General features: G+C 62.7%; 2 protein-coding genes and 1 long non-coding RNA gene across 17 annotated transcripts in view; 2 read left to right on the top strand and 1 right to left on the bottom strand.

Moving 5' to 3' along the window:
• PLXNB2 (plexin B2) overlaps positions 1-6,236 on the top strand; it is a 28,917-nt gene extending 22,681 nt beyond the window's left edge. For 6 of the 7 annotated variants that reach the window (XM_074326655.1, XM_074326656.1, XM_074326653.1 and 3 more), the window contains 18 exons: positions 37-264; positions 358-534; positions 683-822; positions 974-1,074; positions 1,183-1,412; positions 1,499-1,680; positions 1,935-2,001; positions 2,134-2,280; positions 2,721-2,877; positions 3,001-3,101; positions 3,185-3,269; positions 3,402-3,556; positions 3,641-3,801; positions 3,878-4,025; positions 4,531-4,595; positions 4,754-4,829; positions 5,219-5,293; positions 5,366-6,236. In XM_074326655.1, the coding sequence (XP_074182756.1) occupies positions 37-264; positions 358-534; positions 683-822; positions 974-1,074; positions 1,183-1,412; positions 1,499-1,680; positions 1,935-2,001; positions 2,134-2,280; positions 2,721-2,877; positions 3,001-3,101; positions 3,185-3,269; positions 3,402-3,556; positions 3,641-3,801; positions 3,878-4,025; positions 4,531-4,595; positions 4,754-4,829; positions 5,219-5,293; positions 5,366-5,470 (2,400 nt within the window). In that variant the 3' untranslated portion in view covers positions 5,471-6,236. The remainder of the gene's footprint in view (positions 1-36; positions 265-357; positions 535-682; positions 823-973; positions 1,075-1,182; positions 1,413-1,498; positions 1,681-1,934; positions 2,002-2,133; positions 2,281-2,720; positions 2,878-3,000; positions 3,102-3,184; positions 3,270-3,401; positions 3,557-3,640; positions 3,802-3,877; positions 4,026-4,530; positions 4,596-4,753; positions 4,830-5,218; positions 5,294-5,365) is intronic. The other variant, XM_019712339.2, reaches the window with a different exon arrangement.
• A 3,917-nt stretch (positions 6,237-10,153) lies between these two features.
• MAPK11 (mitogen-activated protein kinase 11) lies at positions 10,154-17,095 on the top strand. Of its 9 annotated transcripts, none has more exons than XM_019712347.2 (12): positions 10,519-10,857; positions 13,207-13,336; positions 13,412-13,470; positions 13,542-13,653; positions 13,724-13,753; positions 13,834-13,881; positions 13,952-14,066; positions 14,392-14,466; positions 14,687-14,766; positions 15,125-15,203; positions 15,298-15,471; positions 15,812-17,095. In XM_019712347.2, the coding sequence occupies exons 1-12, from the start codon at positions 10,742-10,744 to the stop codon at positions 15,892-15,894; spliced, it is 1,101 nt and encodes a 366-aa protein (XP_019567906.1). In that variant the 5' UTR covers positions 10,519-10,741; the 3' UTR covers positions 15,895-17,095. The 9 variants fall into 9 exon arrangements, 8 of the variants coding, with proteins under 8 accessions (XP_074182743.1, XP_074182742.1, XP_074182741.1 ...); XM_019712348.2 differs by having other exon boundaries at positions 10,520-10,857; positions 14,395-14,466; XM_074326642.1 differs by lacking the exon at positions 10,519-10,857 and adding an exon at positions 10,154-10,291 and having other exon boundaries at positions 13,542-13,881.
• Positions 11,089-12,479, bottom strand: LOC141570214 (uncharacterized). The gene is made up of 3 exons (XR_012494212.1): positions 12,314-12,479; positions 11,668-11,756; positions 11,089-11,217 (listed from the first exon to the last, which is right to left on the bottom strand). It is a non-coding gene; the product is annotated as an uncharacterized LOC141570214 (long non-coding RNA).
• Positions 17,096-17,890: the final 795 nt, after the last annotated feature.

Genomic DNA, 17,890 nt, shown 5'->3' with positions numbered 1-17,890 from the left:
GTGCCAAGTGGCCTGACGTCTGGTCTCAACCTGCAGGTGGTGGGCACGGAGCATGTGTTCCACAACGACTCTTTGGTTGTGTTCTCGTCCCCGGCCGTCCCTGAGGAGCCCGAGGCCTACAATCTCACAGCCCTCATTCAGATGGACGGGCACCGCGCCCTGCTCAGGACCGAGGCGGGGGCCTTCGAGTACGTGGCCGACCCCACCTTTAAGAACTTCACAGGGGGCATCAAGAAGCAGGTCAACAAGCTCATCCACGCCCAGGTGAGGACCAGGCGCGTGTGAGGGGCCACCAAGGTCTGGGCTGAGCTGGTCCAGGCGTCCCTGGTCACTGACACCTCCACCCCCACCCCACAGGGCACCAACCTGAACAAGGCAATGACGCTCCACGAGGCCGAGGCCTTCGTGGGTGCCGAGCGCTGCATCATGAAGACACTGACCGAGACCGACCTGTACTGCGAGCCCCCGGAGGTGCAGCCACCCCCCAAGCGGCGGCAGAAGCGGGACACGGCACACAACCTGCCTGAGTTCATTGTGCGTGTGGGGCAGGGCCACAGGGCAGAGGGGGCAGAGGGCAGGGGTTCAATGAGCATGAGGAGGGGAGCACGCCAGAGTGGGCCAGGTGGCACTGGGAACTCGTCTGAGCCCCACCTGTCTGTGCTGAGTCCTCCCCTCCACGCAGGTGAAGTTCGGCTCCCGGGAGTGGGTGCTGGGCCGTGTGGAGTATGACACACGTGTGAGTGAAGTGCCGCTCAGCCTCATCCTGCCTCTGGTCATGGTGCCCATGGTGATCATCATTGCTGTGTCTGTCTACTGCTACTGGTGAGACCCTCCCCGCAGCCTCGGTCCCCACACCCTCTCCAGCTCCTGCCTCAGCCCTCGGGCCACACGCACTGCCCAGCACAAGACAGAGGCCCAGAGCCACCATGCGGCCTGACCCAGGCCAGGCCCCCAAAACCTCCCTGTGCCCCAGGAGGAAGAGCCAGCAGGCAGAGCGCGAGTATGAGAAGATCAAGTCCCAGCTGGAGGGCTTGGAGGAGAGCGTGCGAGACCGCTGCAAAAAGGAGTTCACAGGTAGGGCCGCCCTGCAGGGCAGGTGCGGCCTGGGGCTGCCCTCTCAGGGCTGGAGGCCGGAGGAGAGGCCGAAGAGGGCAGTGTAGCCAGCAGTGCGTCTCCCCCCAGACCTGATGATCGAGATGGAGGACCAGACGAACGACGTGCATGAGGCGGGCATTCCCGTGCTGGACTACAAGACCTACACCGACCGCGTCTTCTTCCTGCCCTCCAAGGATGGCGACAAGGATGTGATGATCACGGGCAAGCTGGACATCCCCGAGTCGCGGCGGCCCGTGGTGGAGCAGGCCCTCTACCAGTTCTCCAACCTGCTCAACAGCAAGTCGTTCCTCATCAATGTGAGCAGGCAGAGCCAAGGATGGTGGGGCGGCCGGGCACAGGCCGGGCACAGGCCGGGCTCTGACCGGCCGCCCCGCCCCCACAGTTCATCCACACCCTGGAGAACCAGCGGGAGTTCTCCGCCCGCGCCAAGGTCTACTTTGCGTCACTGCTGACAGTGGCACTGCACGGGAAGCTGGAGTACTACACTGACATTATGCGCACGCTCTTCTTGGAGCTCATGGAGCAGTACGTGGTGGCCAAGAACCCCAAGCTGATGCTGCGCAGGTGTGTGAGACGGCGGTGCAGCCAGTGGGGCAGAGGCCACCCGGGGGCTCCTGGTTTGCCAGGAGGAGGGACGGCAGGGCTGGGTCCTGGCAGCAGGTGGTCTTTGCTGGTCATTTAGCTGCTCCCCTCAGTCAGCTCTCTGTAGGATGGGGGGCTGGGGGCTTGGTCCTGATGGGGACCCAGAGCCTGTATGCAGAGGGTACGGGAAGAGCCAGCTGGGCCTAGGGGCGCTAAGGATCCTTCTGCACCTCCAGGTCTGAGACAGTGGTGGAGAGGATGCTGTCCAACTGGATGTCCATCTGCCTGTACCAGTACCTCAAGGTGGGTGCCACGTGGCAGGCGGGCTGGGGAGGGGCAAGGTGGTGCTGTCCCCCAAACGTCCACTGCCCGGGCAGCACCTCCAGGTGGCATGGTCCGTGCCACTAGAGGCTGAGCCTGCCCACCTTGCTCCAGGACAGTGCTGGCGAGCCTCTGTACAAGCTCTTCAAGGCCATCAAACACCAGGTGGAGAAGGGGCCAGTGGACGCCGTGCAGAAGAAGGCCAAATACACTCTCAATGACACGGGGCTGCTGGGGGACGACGTGGAGTACACACCCCTGGTGAGCCCCAGGGCCAGGCGGGCTGTGGGTTCCTCTGAGGCCAGGCTCAGTGTCAGGCTGGGTTCTGGGCCAGTGTCAGGACCTGAGCTGGGTGCTCTTCACCTCCCAGTATGGGCCCACCTGCGTTCAGGGCAGGGCCCGGGGATATCAGGCCCTGTCGCTAGCCTTGGAGAGAGGCACTGAGTGCCATGACCCCGAGCCAGCTGCAGCCCCGGATCTGGCTCCTACCCGCGCCTGCTATACACCAAGTGTGTCTGTGTTGAGCATGTGTACACATGTGAGAGGCGGTACGTGGTGTGTGAGCTGTGAGTGAGCAGTCCTCTGTCCCCTGCTCTGCCCTGCTGAGCCAGGGCTGGCCGTGAAGAGCAAGGCCGGCCACCCTGGGTGTGGTAGAGACTCAGAGCTGGCCCACTAGCCCTTCATCCCATGTCCCCCGGCAGACGGTGAACGTGATTGTCCAGGATGAAGGGGTTGACGCCATCCCTGTCAAGGTCCTCAACTGTGACACCATCTCTCAGGTCAAGGAGAAAATCATTGACCAGGTGTACCGCACACAGCCTTGCTCCCGCTGGCCCAAGGCTGACAGTGTGGTCCTCGGTGAGCACGGTCCCCGTGGGGGCGGTGGGGAGGGGGGCGCTGCCCTCAGGACCCTGGTTGGGCAGGTCGGGTAGGGGGTGGTCTGTGGTTGGGTTCTAGGAGCTGGGCTGTGTCCTCCCACAGAGTGGCGTCCTGGGTCCACAGCCCAGATCCTGTCAGACCTGGACCTGACCTCTCAGCGGGATGGCCGGTGGAAACGCATCAACACCCTGATGCATTACAACGTGAGTTTGGGGCAGCAGGGAGGCAGCGGTCCCACCGGCCTGGACTGGGGAGCGAGGCCTGCTCTCATGGCCGTGTTCCCCAGGTCCGGGATGGAGCCACTCTCATCCTGTCCAAGGTCGGGGTCTCCCAGCAGCCCGAGGACAGCCAACAGGACCTGCCTGGGGAACGTGAGTCCCTTCCCCTTGTCCCTGGAGGTCAGCGTGGACCAGCGTCCGCTTCTTGCTGCCACGTGGGGGTGCTGTCGAGCGCAGCGTGGGACCCAAGCCCCATCCTGGTCCCTCAGCGTGCCCCTCCCACAGGCCACGCACTCCTGGAGGAGGAGAACCGCGTGTGGCACCTGGTGCGGCCAACGGATGAGGTAGAGGACGGCAGGTGCAAGCGCGGCAGCGTGAAGGAGAAGGAGCGCACGAAGGCCATCACGGAGATCTACCTGACGCGCCTGCTGTCCGTCAAGGTGGATGGGCGGCTCCGGCTCCCTGTGGGCGGGGCTGGGGGCTCCGGCTCCGCCCCGCAGGCACTGACTCCTCCTCTCCCGCAGGGCACCCTGCAGCAGTTCGTGGACAACTTCTTCCAGAGCGTGCTGGCGCCGGGGCTGGCGGTGCCGCCCGCAGTCAAGTACTTCTTCGACTTCCTGGATGAGCAGGCAGAGAAGCACGACATCAAGGACGAGGACACCATCCACATCTGGAAGACCAACAGGTGGGGGCCCCCCCGCCCCGCCGCCCGCCCCGGCCCGGGGTCTGCGCGGCCACTCACGCTGCTCGCTCTGCCTCAGCTTGCCGCTCCGCTTCTGGGTGAACATCCTGAAGAACCCGCACTTCATCTTTGACGTGCACGTCCACGAGGTGGTGGACGCCTCCCTGTCGGTCATTGCGCAGACCTTCATGGACGCCTGCACGCGCACGGAGCACAAGCTGAGCCGTGTGAGTGCGCCAGTGGCAGCCCTGGTGGGCGGGGGGCTGTGTTGTCCCCGGGAAGCCCAGAGGGCCTGGACTGGGCAGTGTCCAGGGGAAGCAGGGCTGTGATGGGGTGAGGACGTCAGTTTGGGATGTGCCAGGAGGTTTGTCTCGGGTGTGGATTTGCACATCTGGGGCTGGAGCTCAGGAAAAAGGCAGGGGCAAGGTAACGGGCCGTGGTGGGGCAGAGCCTGGGAGGTGCCATGGTGAGTGGCCTCTGTGGCAGCCTAGGACCTCCGCCTCCTTCCCCTCCTGTGGGGACCCTTCTCCTACACAAGCAGGGAAAGTGACTTACTACAAATTACAAAACGGTGACATCAGGAGATTCAAATCTGCAGCTGGGCAGGGTAGTGGCCCCTCCTCTGTCTGTGGGTATCCTGAGCTGGTCTGGGCCTGGCTCTGTCGGGCCCAAGGGTGGGGACACTGGCCAGCCCATCTTGGCCTGGATGTCACTGGACTCTGATCCCCATAGGATTCTCCCAGCAACAAGCTGCTCTATGCCAAGGAGATCTCCACCTACAAGAAGATGGTGGAGGAGTGAGTACTGCCCCACCCTCCAGCCAGGCCTGGGGCCCACCCTCGACCCCCACCCAGGAGGGGTCCCTGGGGGTGGTTCAGGCTGTGATTGACAGGAGGACCCTGGTGGCCAGCCTTGGGTCCAGCCTTTGGAACCCACTGCCCCTCTCTTCCAACAGTTACTACAGGGGGATCAGACAGATGGTGCAAGTCAGCGACCAGGATATGAACACACACTTGGCAGAGATTTCCCGGGTAAGGAAATCACTGACTTACACTCACTGACCCATTCGGCTTCCCTCCCCTAAAGCCCCCTTCTGAGTGGAACAGCAGACTGCACTGCAGGGTGGGGTGTGTTGTGCCCCCAGGAGAGAAGCCGAGGGGAGGCCAGATGGGCTGGCATTTGTATGTGACCATATGTGTGCTGGGGGTGGCAGTTGTGTCAGCCATGCACCTGCATGGGTGGGGAGGCTTGTCCATGGCTGTCCCACGCATCTGAGTGTTGTGACGCTATGACCCTTTGTGTCCGCCTGTGCCACATATCATGGCTCACTGCTTGCTCCACTGGGATAGAGCTTCCTGCCCGCGGGGTCGCAGCCCCTCCCTGGCTTTGGGTCACACTGCTCCCCCAAACCCCACCGCAGGCACACACGGACTCTCTGAACACACTTGTGGCCCTGCACCAGCTCTACCAGTACACACAGAAGTACTATGACCAGGTAGGGACCTTCCTGGGGTGGCAGCACTGGGCGGTCCCTCCCCGGCCTGTGGCCTGACGCGAACCCCTGCAGGTCATCAGTGCCCTGGAGGAGGACCCTGCCGCCCAGAAGATGCAGCTGGCCTTTCGCCTCCAGCAGATCGCAGCTGCACTTGAGAACAAGGTCACAGACCTCTGACCGCGGGTTTCTGCCACCACGGTCTTGGGGCACAGGTGTGTGATGCCCGGTGCCGGCGTCGGGCAGCCTTGGGAATGAAGCTGAGGTGGTGGGCTCAGCCCTTCTCTCTCACCAGCAGAGGAAGAGCCCCAGGTGCCTGAGCGTGGGTGCCGCAAGGACCCCCACCTCAGCATCTGTAGCCACATAGCAGCTCTCCTGAGCAACAGTGTTGGGCGCCCCCAACACCAGCCCTCTACAGAACCAGCGCCCGGAGTCTCCCAGTGGAGTCTTCTGAGCAGTCCGCAAACGTGCCTTTCACCCCCGGCGCCACGCCATGTCTCTAGGGGCAGTTGGGCCTCCAGCCCCCCCTTCCCAAGCACCAGCAACCGCCTCATCCCTGGGTCTGGCCTCTCCAGGTGGGGTCTGAGTGCCTGCAGCCCCAGGGCCTTATGCCCAGACTGTCTGCCCGCCCCGCCTGGGCGGGAGGAGAAAAGCGGTACGATGCCTTCCTGACCTCACCTGGCCTGCCCTGCCGGACACCGGCATTCCCGGTGGACTCGTGCTGAGGGCCCCACCTCAAAGGTCAAGCCGGACGTCAGACGTCGAGGCCCAGGTGGCCAGCGGGGACCCAGCTGACTGGGAGTCCTGGCCTCGGCCTGTCAGACAGGCTGTCCTGGAGGCCCTGCCCCGGTCTCGGGGACCAGGAGCAGCTCTACCCAGGACCATCCCCACTCCTTTTGTAAATCGTGTTAATTATAAATCAAATACAGCTGTGTTTTTAACTTGGCTGGTTGGTTGGGTTCCTCCTGGGGCAGTCCAAACTGCTGTCCTGCTCACGGCCTCCCTCCCAGGCCCTGTTTGGCCCTAGGATCCCACCCTCAGGTGAGCCTATGGGCTTCACACCCCCCACCTCCCTAACTACTCTGGACCAGGCCTGGGGGGGGGGGTGCAGAAGCTAATGCCCACCAGCCTCCTGAGTCCACACCCTCCCTGCTCTGCTGCCCCAGAGACCATGATGGTCAAGTGCTGGCAGATGAGGCCTCGGGTATGGGAGGGCTGGGGGCAGCTCAGGCCCAAAAGAGATCCCAGAAAGGACTGTGGTTCCAGAGAGGTACAAGGAGGCAGCCCTTGTAGGCAGCCCTACAAGAGGTACCAGGCAAGGAAGTCGGGGCATTGGGCTGGCGGGACACCTTCTAGTGGTCAAGACGTCCCCCAACCCCCGCTTGGGCTGGGCCACTAGGAGCCATGGGGTTGGGGGTGGGCATGGTATCAGCCTGCCGTCTGGACCTTGAGTTCTTGGAGACTGTTTCTTTCTGAGGTGAGGGTCCCCCCAGTACACATTGAGTAAGCCCTTACCTTATTGTATGCAGACCCCACTAGACACGGCTGGCTCTGGGGTAGAGAGCCTGGTGTCCCCCTGTTCGAGGCAGTGGGCCATTAGGGTGGGTTTCTCCTCTGTCCCCTGAACCACCCAGGATGACTCAGGACATCAGTAGGGCTCAAGGGCCCTGTGTGGGAGAGCAAATGGCACCTTTGCTGATGCCAGAGTCGGGGGAGCTCCCAGTGATGTCCTGCACAGGGCAGGGGCTCTGAGCTGTGCCACCCGCAGCCACCAGGCACATGTGTGTGTGCGCGCGTGACTGCACAGCATCCGTGTGTCCATCCCCTTAGGTTGCATGCACTGTCCTGGGCACTAGGGACACAGCAGTAAATGGGACAGACAGGGCCAGCTCTGGGGGAGCCCCTGTGCCCTGAGAGTACCAGCCTACACAGAAAGGGGATTTGGTGGCTCCAGAATGAGGAAATGGAGGTGGTGCAGCTGCAGGTATGGCTGGATCCAGGCGCTCACATGTCTGGGTCCCTGCCATCTGAACTGCTTCCCAATGCATGTGGGTTTATCCTTGGGCAGCAGAGATGCTGGTGGCAGGCAGCCCCAGCCTGTGACTCTCCCCCTTGGGGCACATCACTGTCTGGAGACTCCCATCGGGCTAGACCTTGACCATGAGCCACTATGCATGGGGCAGCCCCGTTCAAGCCCCATGGAATAAGGGTGGGTATCTCCCACAAGGAAGGGGTACTAGGCGAACAACTGACATCCCCTGCCCAGGCACCCCTGAAATGACACTGCTATGGCCACACTAGGCTCCTCGCTTCCCAGAGTCACCGCTAGTCAGGAAATCTAAACAAGTTACTGCTAAATCAGAGTTAGGGTGAAGTGCTGAGCCTGGCAGGGGGCATGGAGGCCTGGCTTTTAGACTGGACCTGTGTAGTCCACTTCTGCCCTCCCACCCTCCACACTCCCAACAACCAGGCAAGAAGATGGGGAAGTCAGTGAGACCCTCTTCCACTCTGAAGCGTGGAGATAGGGCAAGGGCTGCAGGTCCATTAGGTGGGGTGCCCCCTCAGAGGACAGGAGTGTGAACGCTCCAGGGCCTGCCTTCCATGGGGCTGGTGAAGGGTAGACAATGGGCTTGGATATTGGGGTGCATGGGAAGGGCAGGCCAGGCTTGAGTGGTCAGAATGCTGAAAGACCAAGGGGTGACCACCTCTTGCTTTCCACTTACATTTTCTCCAAGGTAGAGGGAGTGGGGAGAGACAGTGATGGGAGGAGGCCACTGGAATCCCTAGACTTTTCCTTCCAAGTTGCAAGCAACACCCCCTTGCTTAAGAGCCCAAACCCTACCCACCCCCCAGCCAGATTGGCATTTTAGGAAGTTTATTGTGACCTCTGGGAGAAGTGCAGCTAGCCCAGCAAGGGGCTGAAAATGGGGTGGCCTGGACCAGAGGAGGGGGGAGTGGACATGGAGAGAAGGGCTGGGCTCGATATTTAGGGGTGACAATGAGTCACAGGGTGGAGAGACCAGGCCTGTTCAGCCCCCTGCCCCCCTAGGTGAACACACCCCATCCTATCACCTCCCAGCTGCTGTTCCAGCCCCACACCGCCTGCTGCTCCAGGTTCAGTGCTCTCGCCCAGAGGTGGCAACCTTGACATGGTGGCCTGGAGGATGCTAGGAAAATGTGCAGCAGCTCTCCCATCACCCTGATGTCAAAAGTCTGAAATCCGGGCTGTGCTCCTCCCCCACCAGCCTGCCATAGCCCCCTGCCCAAGGCCACCCACCTTTCTGTTCCTTAAGTCCTTGAAAGCCAGGACTCTCTTGATGCCCGGCCCAGTCTTCCTGACCTGCCCTACTCTGCCTGCCGTCACACCCACGGGAAACTCTCCCTAGCCGTTCCCCTGCAGTGTTACAACTCGGACCCTCCCCAGAAGACAACGCGGCGGGGCTGCTGAATGAGTGTCCCCACTCTGCGTGATCCGCTGAGCCCGGCAGGGAAGCCGCTCCTCTCTGGTCAGCTCTGACCATTCACCACCGGGATTCCCGGGGAGCAGTGGGCAAGGTCCGGCCCAGGCTTCCTTGAGCAGGCGGACTCCCCCACCCCTGGGGAGAGCACGGGGTTGCCCAGCCTCCGCGCAGCGACGGGGCCGGTCGCCATGGGAATGCGCTCTAGCCCGCGGGTCCGCGCAGACAAAGGCCAGGCCTTCCCGCGGCCCCACAGCCCGGTTCCCACAGCCCGGGCTCAGCTCCCGCCCAGCCCCCGGCTTTAGCTGAAGCCCCATTAACTCCGCACAAAACCTCGGCCACCGGAGAAAGGAGCCCAGGGCGGGGCCCTGGAGGAGGCCCGGAGCGGGAGGCGAGGGGAGGGATACCGCCTCCCGGCGGGAAAGTGAGGCCTGGTGGCTCGGGTGGCGGGCGTGGCTGGGACTCAAACCCTGTTTTCTTCTTCGCTTCTTGAATCCCCGGAGTCCGGATTCGCCAGCAGACATGTCTGTTTGCCCGGTTCTGCGTTAACATATTTTATTTTCATTTGGTTGCCAATATGTAAAAATCAGGAGAGTTCCATAACTGGGGTGGCCAGTTAGCTCAGTTGGTTAGAGCGCGGTGCTGATAACACCCAGGTTGCCGGGTCGATCCCCGCATGGGCCAGCCAGTGTGAGCTGCGCCCTCCTTAAAACAACAACAAAAAAACTCAGGTTTTAGTTTGTTTCGAAAAAGCAGAAGGTTGCCCAACGCAGGAGCCTAATTTCCGGCTTTCCTGGGAAGGGCAGCCCAGCCACTGCGGGGGGCGGGGCGGGGGGGTGTCAGGAGGCGTTTATCCACGGGGAGTCCTTTCCTCCGAGCCCTGGTCACTGGACGGGGAAATACAAGCAGATGCGCCGGCCCAGAGCGCTGGGCAGAGAGCGAGACTATCCTGCTGGCACCGGGGAGCACCCTAGTAGCCTGTGAGAACTGAACCCTTCGAGCAAAGTGCTTTGCGGGAGTTCGCAGCCCCTGGGAACTGCAGTTGGTTGCTAACTACAGGGGCTCCCCGATACCTGGGAAAGTCAAAGTGGGCTTCCTGGAAGAGGTGACAGTTGACGGGGCTGTTTCAGAAGGAGGAAAGGTACCAGGCACCAAAGAAGACCCATTTGGGGAGAGCTTCTTATGGGGACAACACCCCGGAGGCCCTCCGGGCGCCGCCGCTGTCCCTGGTCCTGACAGGGCTCGCAGTTTCCCCTAGAGGCGCTGGGCGGCCAACGTCAGAGGAAGGTCTGCCAGGAGGAAAGCCTCACCGCCCAAGCTAGAATGGCCTCCACGGGGAGGGGCCAGGCCGGCCCAGGACCCGAGGCGCCATCTGCCCACCGCAGAGGGGCGGATTCAACCCAGTGCCTCGCTGTTATTAGGCGGTGTTTTCGATGTTGATGAGAAATGTCTCCCAGGGTTCGCCCTGGCTTCTTTGATTTTGAGTGTTCTACTTCATTTCTGAGGAAGCAGCTGGTGGCGGGGGTGCAGGGCCCGGTAGCAGGTGTGTGTGTGGGGGGAATGCGTGGACCCGAGCAGGCGAAGGGGGTTGTAAGTGTCGCACCGGAGCAGGGAGGGACGGGGTGCAGGACTCGAGGTGGGGAGAAGGGAGGTGCCGGCGCTGGTGTGGGCTGGAAGGGTGCGGGAAGCCGAGCCCGGTGCGAGGCGGTGGCGGCCTGGAACGCTGGCGGATATTTGGAGAGGTGCGTGGACCCCAGGAGGTATAAGCGGGAGGGGTTGTAAGTCGGACCCTGGCCTCCCCCTCCCCCCGGCGGAGGCCCATCCTCCCCGGGACCGCCCCAGGGAGACGGGAGGAGTGCCGGTTTCCGCTTAGCAGTGCTTCGGAGGGGCAGGAAGCCGCCTTGTCTCCGGGAACCCCCTCGAAGCCCCGCCCCGCGCACCGCCCTCCGTGCGTTCGGCTCGCGCTCCGGTGCGGCGGGGGGCGCGGGCGGACATGTCGGGTCCGCGCGCCGGCTTCTACCGGCAGGAGCTGAACAAGACGGTGTGGGAGGTGCCGCAGCGGCTGCAGGGGCTGCGCCCGGTGGGCTCGGGCGCCTACGGTTCCGTCTGGTAGGGGCGGGGCGGGGGGGCAGGGGAGGGACTGAGAGCGCGCCACCACTCTCTCCCCGCCCGGGGTTCCCGAAGTGGGGTGGGGCCTCGCCCTGCCTCCGCCCCAGGCCCTGCGCGGATCAGTGGAATGAATGGGGGGTGGGAGACGTGAAGGAAACTTTCCTACCAGACGCGGCTCCGGGGCGGGGAGAGGGGTCATCTCTCGCCCCTTCTGAGCCAGAGTGACCCCCACCAGGCCAGAATCCTGCGGCGTCACAGCCGGCGAAAGGGCGGGTCTCCTGGCCCCTAGACGTCCGAGCACGCATCTGGGTTGCCCGGTTTAGGCTCTGGCAGCCCGGAGGTCTGGCAGATGCCCCCGCCCTAGGGCAGGTACTTTGGTTTGTAAAAGAAGAGCCCAGCTAGGGAGAGGGCAAGACCCCTCCCCTTAGGATGGCCTCAGGCTTCCCCGTGGGTCCTGCCCCTTCTCCAGTCTTGCAAAAGAGTCTGGATGGGGCTTAGGCCTGAGCAGAGACGTCTGCCATTACCCCTACAATCCTTAGGGGTACACCCCACCCTGTTTTTGTCCCAACCAAAAGAGCTCAACACCACAGCCCCACAGTTAGGCCCTGGGGCCCAGAGAGAGGACAGAGACTGGAAGGGGGACGTAGGGTTCCAGCGGCTGAGGTCTTTTACCCTGGAGGGTGGGGAAGCTTCAGGGGGCTTAGGGTGAGGTGGTTGCAGGCAGTCCCGGTGTTGAAATGTTGAAAGTGAAGCTGATCGTGGGTGTGGCTGTTGAGAGGTGTCCCCCTCAGCACTCAGTGGGGTCCTTACCCATGCCAGTAGCAGGTGACTGCTGTCCACTGCAGGGGTCATGCGGTGAGGAGGCAGGGGCCCTCGAGGGGCTGACATTGCTCCAGGATCTGGAAGGTTAAGAATGGGATTTCCAGTGGACCCCATCCTGAGACCCAGTGCTGGACTCTGGAGGAGGGGTTTGGTTTCCCCATGGCCTCTGATCTCACACTGTCAAAGCTGTCAGGAGCCTCAGGCAGGCCAGAGATAAGCCTCTGTCTTATCTCTAAGATGGCAAGGGCAAGAAGAGGGTCAGGAACAAAGTGTGAATGGCCCCTGGGGAATCTGACCGAGCCCTTGCTGGAATTGCCTCTGGCCCAGAGTCACCTTCTGGGAATTCCTCTTGAGTGTCAAGCTCACCAAGGGAGGCCCAGGTCTCTCTCCACTGCACTTAGCTTGATGAGGCCTAGTGCCGATGACAGCCCTCTCCCGGGCTCCCTTGTTCCTCTGATGAAGCTGTCCCCCCAGGGCCAACTCCCTGTGGATCCACTGCACAGATGCAATGAGGCCAAAGGATCTGCTGCCCCACCTAAGGGGCCCACCCCTACTTCCCACCACAAGAGTGACTTGGACCTTCCCCAGCAGGTCATAGGCTAGGAGGAGGGGCACAGATGCTCCAGGCACCTACCTGGCTACACCTCCCCCCACCACCTAGTCCTGCAGGAGCTGCTGCCGGGACTGTGTGGACTCCGCAAGGTCGCAGAGACAGGAGGTGAAGAGTCAGGGAGGCACACCAGTTAGAGGGAGCAGCCTGTGGAGCGAGTCGCCTTCAGCAGGGCCCTGTCCTGGGCACAGTGGGCGTCAAGGGGGGTGTGTGTGATGCCAGTGACTGTTGCGTCTCCCCGTGAAGAGTAGATGGGTATGCAGGTGGAGGGTCTGGACCTCTGAGGACGGGTTGAGCAACGGAAGATCTGTGGATGCAAATACCAGCTTCTGTTGGACATTTCCTACTGTCCGGTTGCTCACTGTTGCAAGTAATGATGCCAGCTTTTCCTCCCTATTTTGCGTATTCGGAGGCTTTGGAGGCAGCTCCAGAACCTTCAGGGAGCCTCCAGACCCACAGCCCATGGGGGAGGGGGACCGTTTGCTGTGGGAATAGCCAGTGGCTGTCTTTCTGGTGTGTTATTTCCACCCTGGTCAGTGGACACTTTCCTCTCCCAGCCTTGCTGAGTTGGGCGTGAGAGTCGTGGGGGTGAGTGGACAAAAGATCCAGTCCTGCTCTGGGGTTCTCTGGTGGGGCAGGCTGAGAAGGCCTGCGTGTACGGGTGCGGTGGAGGGGGAGTTGCCTCTTGAGGAGGGAGGCTCAGAGGCCGAGCAGGTGACATTCTCATCCCTGGGACCCTGCAGCAGCACACGGATGGCGGTACAGCCCCGAGAGATCCTCTGGAGCAAACGGGCCGAGGGAGGAGAGCGGTGGGCGAGCAGGGTTGGGTTAGCGGTGCCATCCTCGCGGAGGTGTGGCGGCGGGGGGTGTCTGTGAGCGTGGGGCCCCCGCCGGCCTCCTCACCCACGCCCTTGCAGCTCGGCCTACGACGCGCGGCTGCGCCAGAAGGTGGCGGTGAAGAAGCTGTCGCGCCCCTTCCAGTCACTGATCCACGCTCGGAGGACGTACCGGGAGCTGCGGCTGCTCAAACACCTGAAGCACGAGAATGTGAGCTGGGACTCCCCGCGGGGGCGCGCGGGCGGGCCTGGGCCGGATCGCCCTCCTGACGCCCCTCCCCGCCAGGTCATCGGGTTGCTGGACGTCTTCACTCCCGCCACCTCCATCGAGGACTTCAGCGAAGTGTAAGCGGAAGTCGGACACGCGGCCAGGAAGGCGGGGGCAGGGCTCGGTCCTGACCGCTGCCCCTACCCAGGTACCTGGTGACCACCCTGATGGGAGCCGACCTGAACAACATCGTCAAGTGCCAGGCGCTGAGCGACGAGCATGTTCAGTTCCTCGTGTACCAGCTGCTGCGCGGGCTGAAGGTGGGCGAGGCGCCGGCCGGCGGGGCGCGGAGCAGGGGCGGGAACCTGACGCTCGTCCTCCCCCTCGCAGTACATCCACTCAGCGGGGATCATCCACCGGGTAGGTGCCGCGGGGTGAGGGTCAGGCCCCTGCAGGACCCGCGCTGCGCTCTCCTGCGCTCACAGCCCACCGTCCTGCAGGACCTGAAGCCCAGCAACGTGGCAGTGAACGAGGACTGCGAGCTCAGGGTGAGCCCTGGAGGGGGCGGGGCAGAGGGCGGGGCTTCCGGGAGGCGCTGACCCCAGGCGCTTGCTCTAGATCCTGGACTTCGGGCTGGCGCGCCAGGCTGACGAGGAGATGACCGGCTACGTGGCCACGCGCTGGTACCGCGCACCCGAGATCATGCTCAACTGGATGCACTACAACCAGACGGGTGACGTCAACTCATGGGGCTGCCTGTGGCTTGGGACCAGGATGGGCAGGCTGAGCTCATGCCAGGGCCTGGGGATGGGGATGGGGAGACCAAAGCCAAGGACGTGGGGGTGTTCCACTCGTGGGGGACTGCAAGGTCTGGGAGCAGGCCTTTCAGAAACAGGCTTTCAGAGGACAGGAGTATGTTGGGTCTTGCCCAGGGCTGTGTCTAGAGGAGGAAGGGACCTGGGTACGATTTGGGAACTGGACTGGCGCCATCTAGGCAGCCCCCCAGTCCTCTGAGGAGGGACCTGGGGTAGACAGGCTGATGGAGACCCCTTCCCCAGCAGTGGACATCTGGTCTGTGGGCTGCATCATGGCTGAGCTGCTCCAAGGAAAGGCCCTTTTCCCGGGAAATGACTGTATCCTTGGCCCAGGTTGGGGAGGAGGGTTGAGCCAGGGTCCCTTCCTGCGGGATGGGGGACAAGGAAGGTGGGCTCTTTCTGGCCAGTCTTGCTTCCTGTGCCCCATGCCGTGCCATCATGGGCTCATGGTCCCCAGCTGTAGGAGAGCAGGTTCTGGGCACGGCCCCAAGATCTGGGATCTGGCGGCCTGGCAGTGGGCATTTCCTGAGCCAGGCAGACATCGACCAGCTGAAGCGTATCATGGAAGTGGTGGGCACACCAAGCTCTGAGGTTCTGGCAAAGATATCCTCCGAACATGTGAGTCCTCTGGAGGCAGGGCGGTGGGGGGATGCACCGGACACCATGTGGGGAGCGTGGGCCACTGTGGAATGGAGCCTAAGGCGGGAGCCTGACCCCTTCAGGGGGGAGCAGGTGGACATGAGGGACAGCGAGGGCAAAATTGCAGCACTGACAACAGTGCCCTGGCCAAGGCACTGGGAGTGAGATGCTGGAGCCACCAGAGCCAAAGGAGGTGGTCTCTGCTCCATGCAGGTCCCTGCCCAGGCCTGTTGGACGGCATGAGAGTGGGGCTTTCTCTCAGCGAGCCCCTGCCTAGTTTGGGGCCAGGGTAAGTAGGGTGTGAGCAGCCCCCTCAGGCCCTTCCATGTACCCACAGGCCCGGACATACATCCAGTCCCTGCCCCCCATGCCCCAGAAGGACCTCAGGAGCCTCTTCTGTGGAGCCAACCCCCTGGGTGAGGACGGGCCCTGGGTCTGGGCTGGGCTCCACGTCTGGCCCTGGATGCAGAGCTGCCCTCCAGCCCCTGCCCTCCCCTGACCACTCTGCAGCTGTGGACCTTCTGGGAAGGATGCTGGTGCTGGACAGTGACCAGAGGGTCAGTGCAGCCGACGCCCTGGCCCATGCCTACTTCAGCCAGTACCATGACCCGGATGATGAGCCTGAGGCCGAGCCCTACGATGAAAGCGTTGAAGCAAAGGACCGCACTGTGGAGGAGTGGAAGGGTGGGCAGGGGAGGCCGGTGGGTCATGGGAGGCTGGGCGGGGGTAGGTGGAGGTGAAACCCAGCGGCCTGAGGGCTGCCTTCCCATGGAGGCGTGCAGGAAGTGCCATAGCTCCTCCGGGAGGTTTGGGAGGGGGCACAACATGGCCACCAGCTCTGGAGTGGGGCGGTTAGAGATGGGGTTGGTGTGTCCAGAAGAGGCCGGGGAAGCATGGGGCAGGCTCTGGAAGGCCCATGGACTGAGGCTGGTGGACCTGGCTGGGTGACTGGCACCAGACAAGCTGGTGTGCAGTGCTGAGCTAGTGGCAGCATGAGCTCAGCTTTCCCCTCACTCCCCTCCAGAGCTCACCTACCAGGAAGTCCTCAGCTTTAAGCCCCCAGAGCCACCGCAGCAGCCGTCTGGCAGTCTGGAGATTGAGCAGTGATGGGAACACTGCCGGCCAGCCACACTGGAACTCAAGGAGGGGATTGCACCTGCCTGCCCCCCTTCCTCAGCCTGTCATGCCTCCCAGCACCACTGTGGCTGGCAGCCTTGACCCTTGGCCTGGGACCTCTGGTCAGCACGATGCTCCATGTGGGAGCCTGTGCACATGTAGGAATGCTGCATGTGTGCCAGCTGTGGGTGCAGGAGTCTGGGCCGAACATCCCGGACCTCTTCGATCCTCCTGTCCCCTCCAGAAACCAGGGTCTCCCTTGGAACCTCACTGTGGGGGACCTGGATGCCTAGGGGTCCCCTGGCGGAGTGTGTCTGTCTCCAGGTCTCCTCAGTCCCAGTGGGCTATCTCTAAGGGGTGGTGCATAGGAGTCACGGTACTCTGGAGACTCAAAAGAGGGGGGATCTCAGTGGTCAGAGCTGCTCAGCCTGGGAAATGCTGAGATCCAAAGCTCTCGGAGCTGGGCAGGGTCTTCCCTGGAGGGTGTCAGGGCAGGGACAGCCACCAAATGTCGAATCAGAAAATCCTTCTGGAGCCATGTGTTTCCCTGTGCTGTGCGGTACAAATGCACTAATGTATGTCCTGGTATTTACATGTCAAGGTGTGTGCAGGCATGTGTGAGTCTGTGGGTGGCTGAGGGCCAGTGGCCATGACCAGCTGGAGGCCCAAGTTGAGGTGGCTGTACTTGCCTCCCCCCAGTTTCTGATGTCATGGGTGATTTGCTGAGATCCTGCTGTGCACCCTGTGAGGGGCTCAGGTGAGCAAGGGGCAACCATGCTAGCAAAAGCTGGGGCATTCTCCTTGAGTTTCTGAGGCATGAGGGCATAGTGCCAGCTGGGGAGCTGGCGAGCACGGGAGGGGCCGGGGGAATGCTAAGGGGGCTGGCACACATCGAGGTGGACCTGGACTCAGACCCTGGACCTTGGCCCAGAGCTGATGAAGACGCCTCTGCCCATTCTCAGAGCTGGGGTGCTCTGGTCTGCGGGTCAGCCCTCATCCTTCCCGCCAGAATGGAGCTGACCTAGTCACCTCTGGGACAGGACCCTGATCCAAACGCATTGGGGCTGTGGGTCCTCCCTCGAGGGACTTCTGTGTCAGATGGTGCTGTCAGGTGGTGACCTCGCAGGACCCAGGGAGGTCTGAGTGTCAAGGGCCTGCACCAGACTCTCACAATAAAGGAAGTTCCCCCTTGCTCAGCTGTGTCCCTGGCTTCAGGAGCTGCCCTGCTGCCCCCACTGCCCGAAGGGGTGGCTGGGTCTCTGCATCACACACCCACCTGGCCTGGCCTCACCAGAGCCCACACTGGCCACATCACTTGGGTACCTAGATCTTCAGCACCCTCTGTGCTTCACCCAGCCAGGGGCCCTGAGGGGCAGAGTGTGACGGCCTCCCACACCCGAGTCTGCTCCCCTGCTGGGGGTTCATTGGGCAGGCTCAGCGCCTGGTCCAGATCCAGACTGCCCCTTCACTCAGTGGTCAGGGAGGCGGCCAGGCACGAAGGCCTGCCCTGCCCGGAGCTGGGTGGAGTGGAGGAAATAGCCTTCCTTCCTAGTTAAGGGGAAAGAGGATCATTTCAGCTCTCTAGACGCACACTGAGCTACTAGCCTCTACTGCCTCCACTGTAGCTCAGGTGGGGGAGGGCCTGGGCCCCAATGGGCGTCAGGCAGGGTGTCTCCACGACAGGGACATTCTGTGTCCTTACCCTGGGCTTTAGGGGTGGAAACCATCTGGGAGTTGGACCTCTAGGGGCCTGGTCAGCGTGGCCACTGGGCTTCAGATCTTGGGGAACCTGGAGACCAAGCTGGGCCAAGTCTTGTGTGTGGGGGGTGGGGGATGGCAGCAGGGCTGAGATGCCCCACCTGGAGGTCTGGTCTGAATGGGAACCCTGCTGGGCCACACCAGAGAGTAAGGGAGGCAGCTGGGAGCTTCCTGGCCGAGGCAGGTGGAGTGCCACAGGACATGAGGGCATGGGGTACAGTTGGTTGTG

The sequence above is a fragment of the Rhinolophus sinicus genome, linkage group LG02, assembly GCF_036562045.2.
Source record: "Rhinolophus sinicus isolate RSC01 linkage group LG02, ASM3656204v1, whole genome shotgun sequence".
Lineage (NCBI taxonomy): Eukaryota > Metazoa > Chordata > Mammalia > Chiroptera > Rhinolophidae > Rhinolophus > Rhinolophus sinicus.
This window is presented reverse-complemented; position numbering and strand designations above follow the sequence as displayed.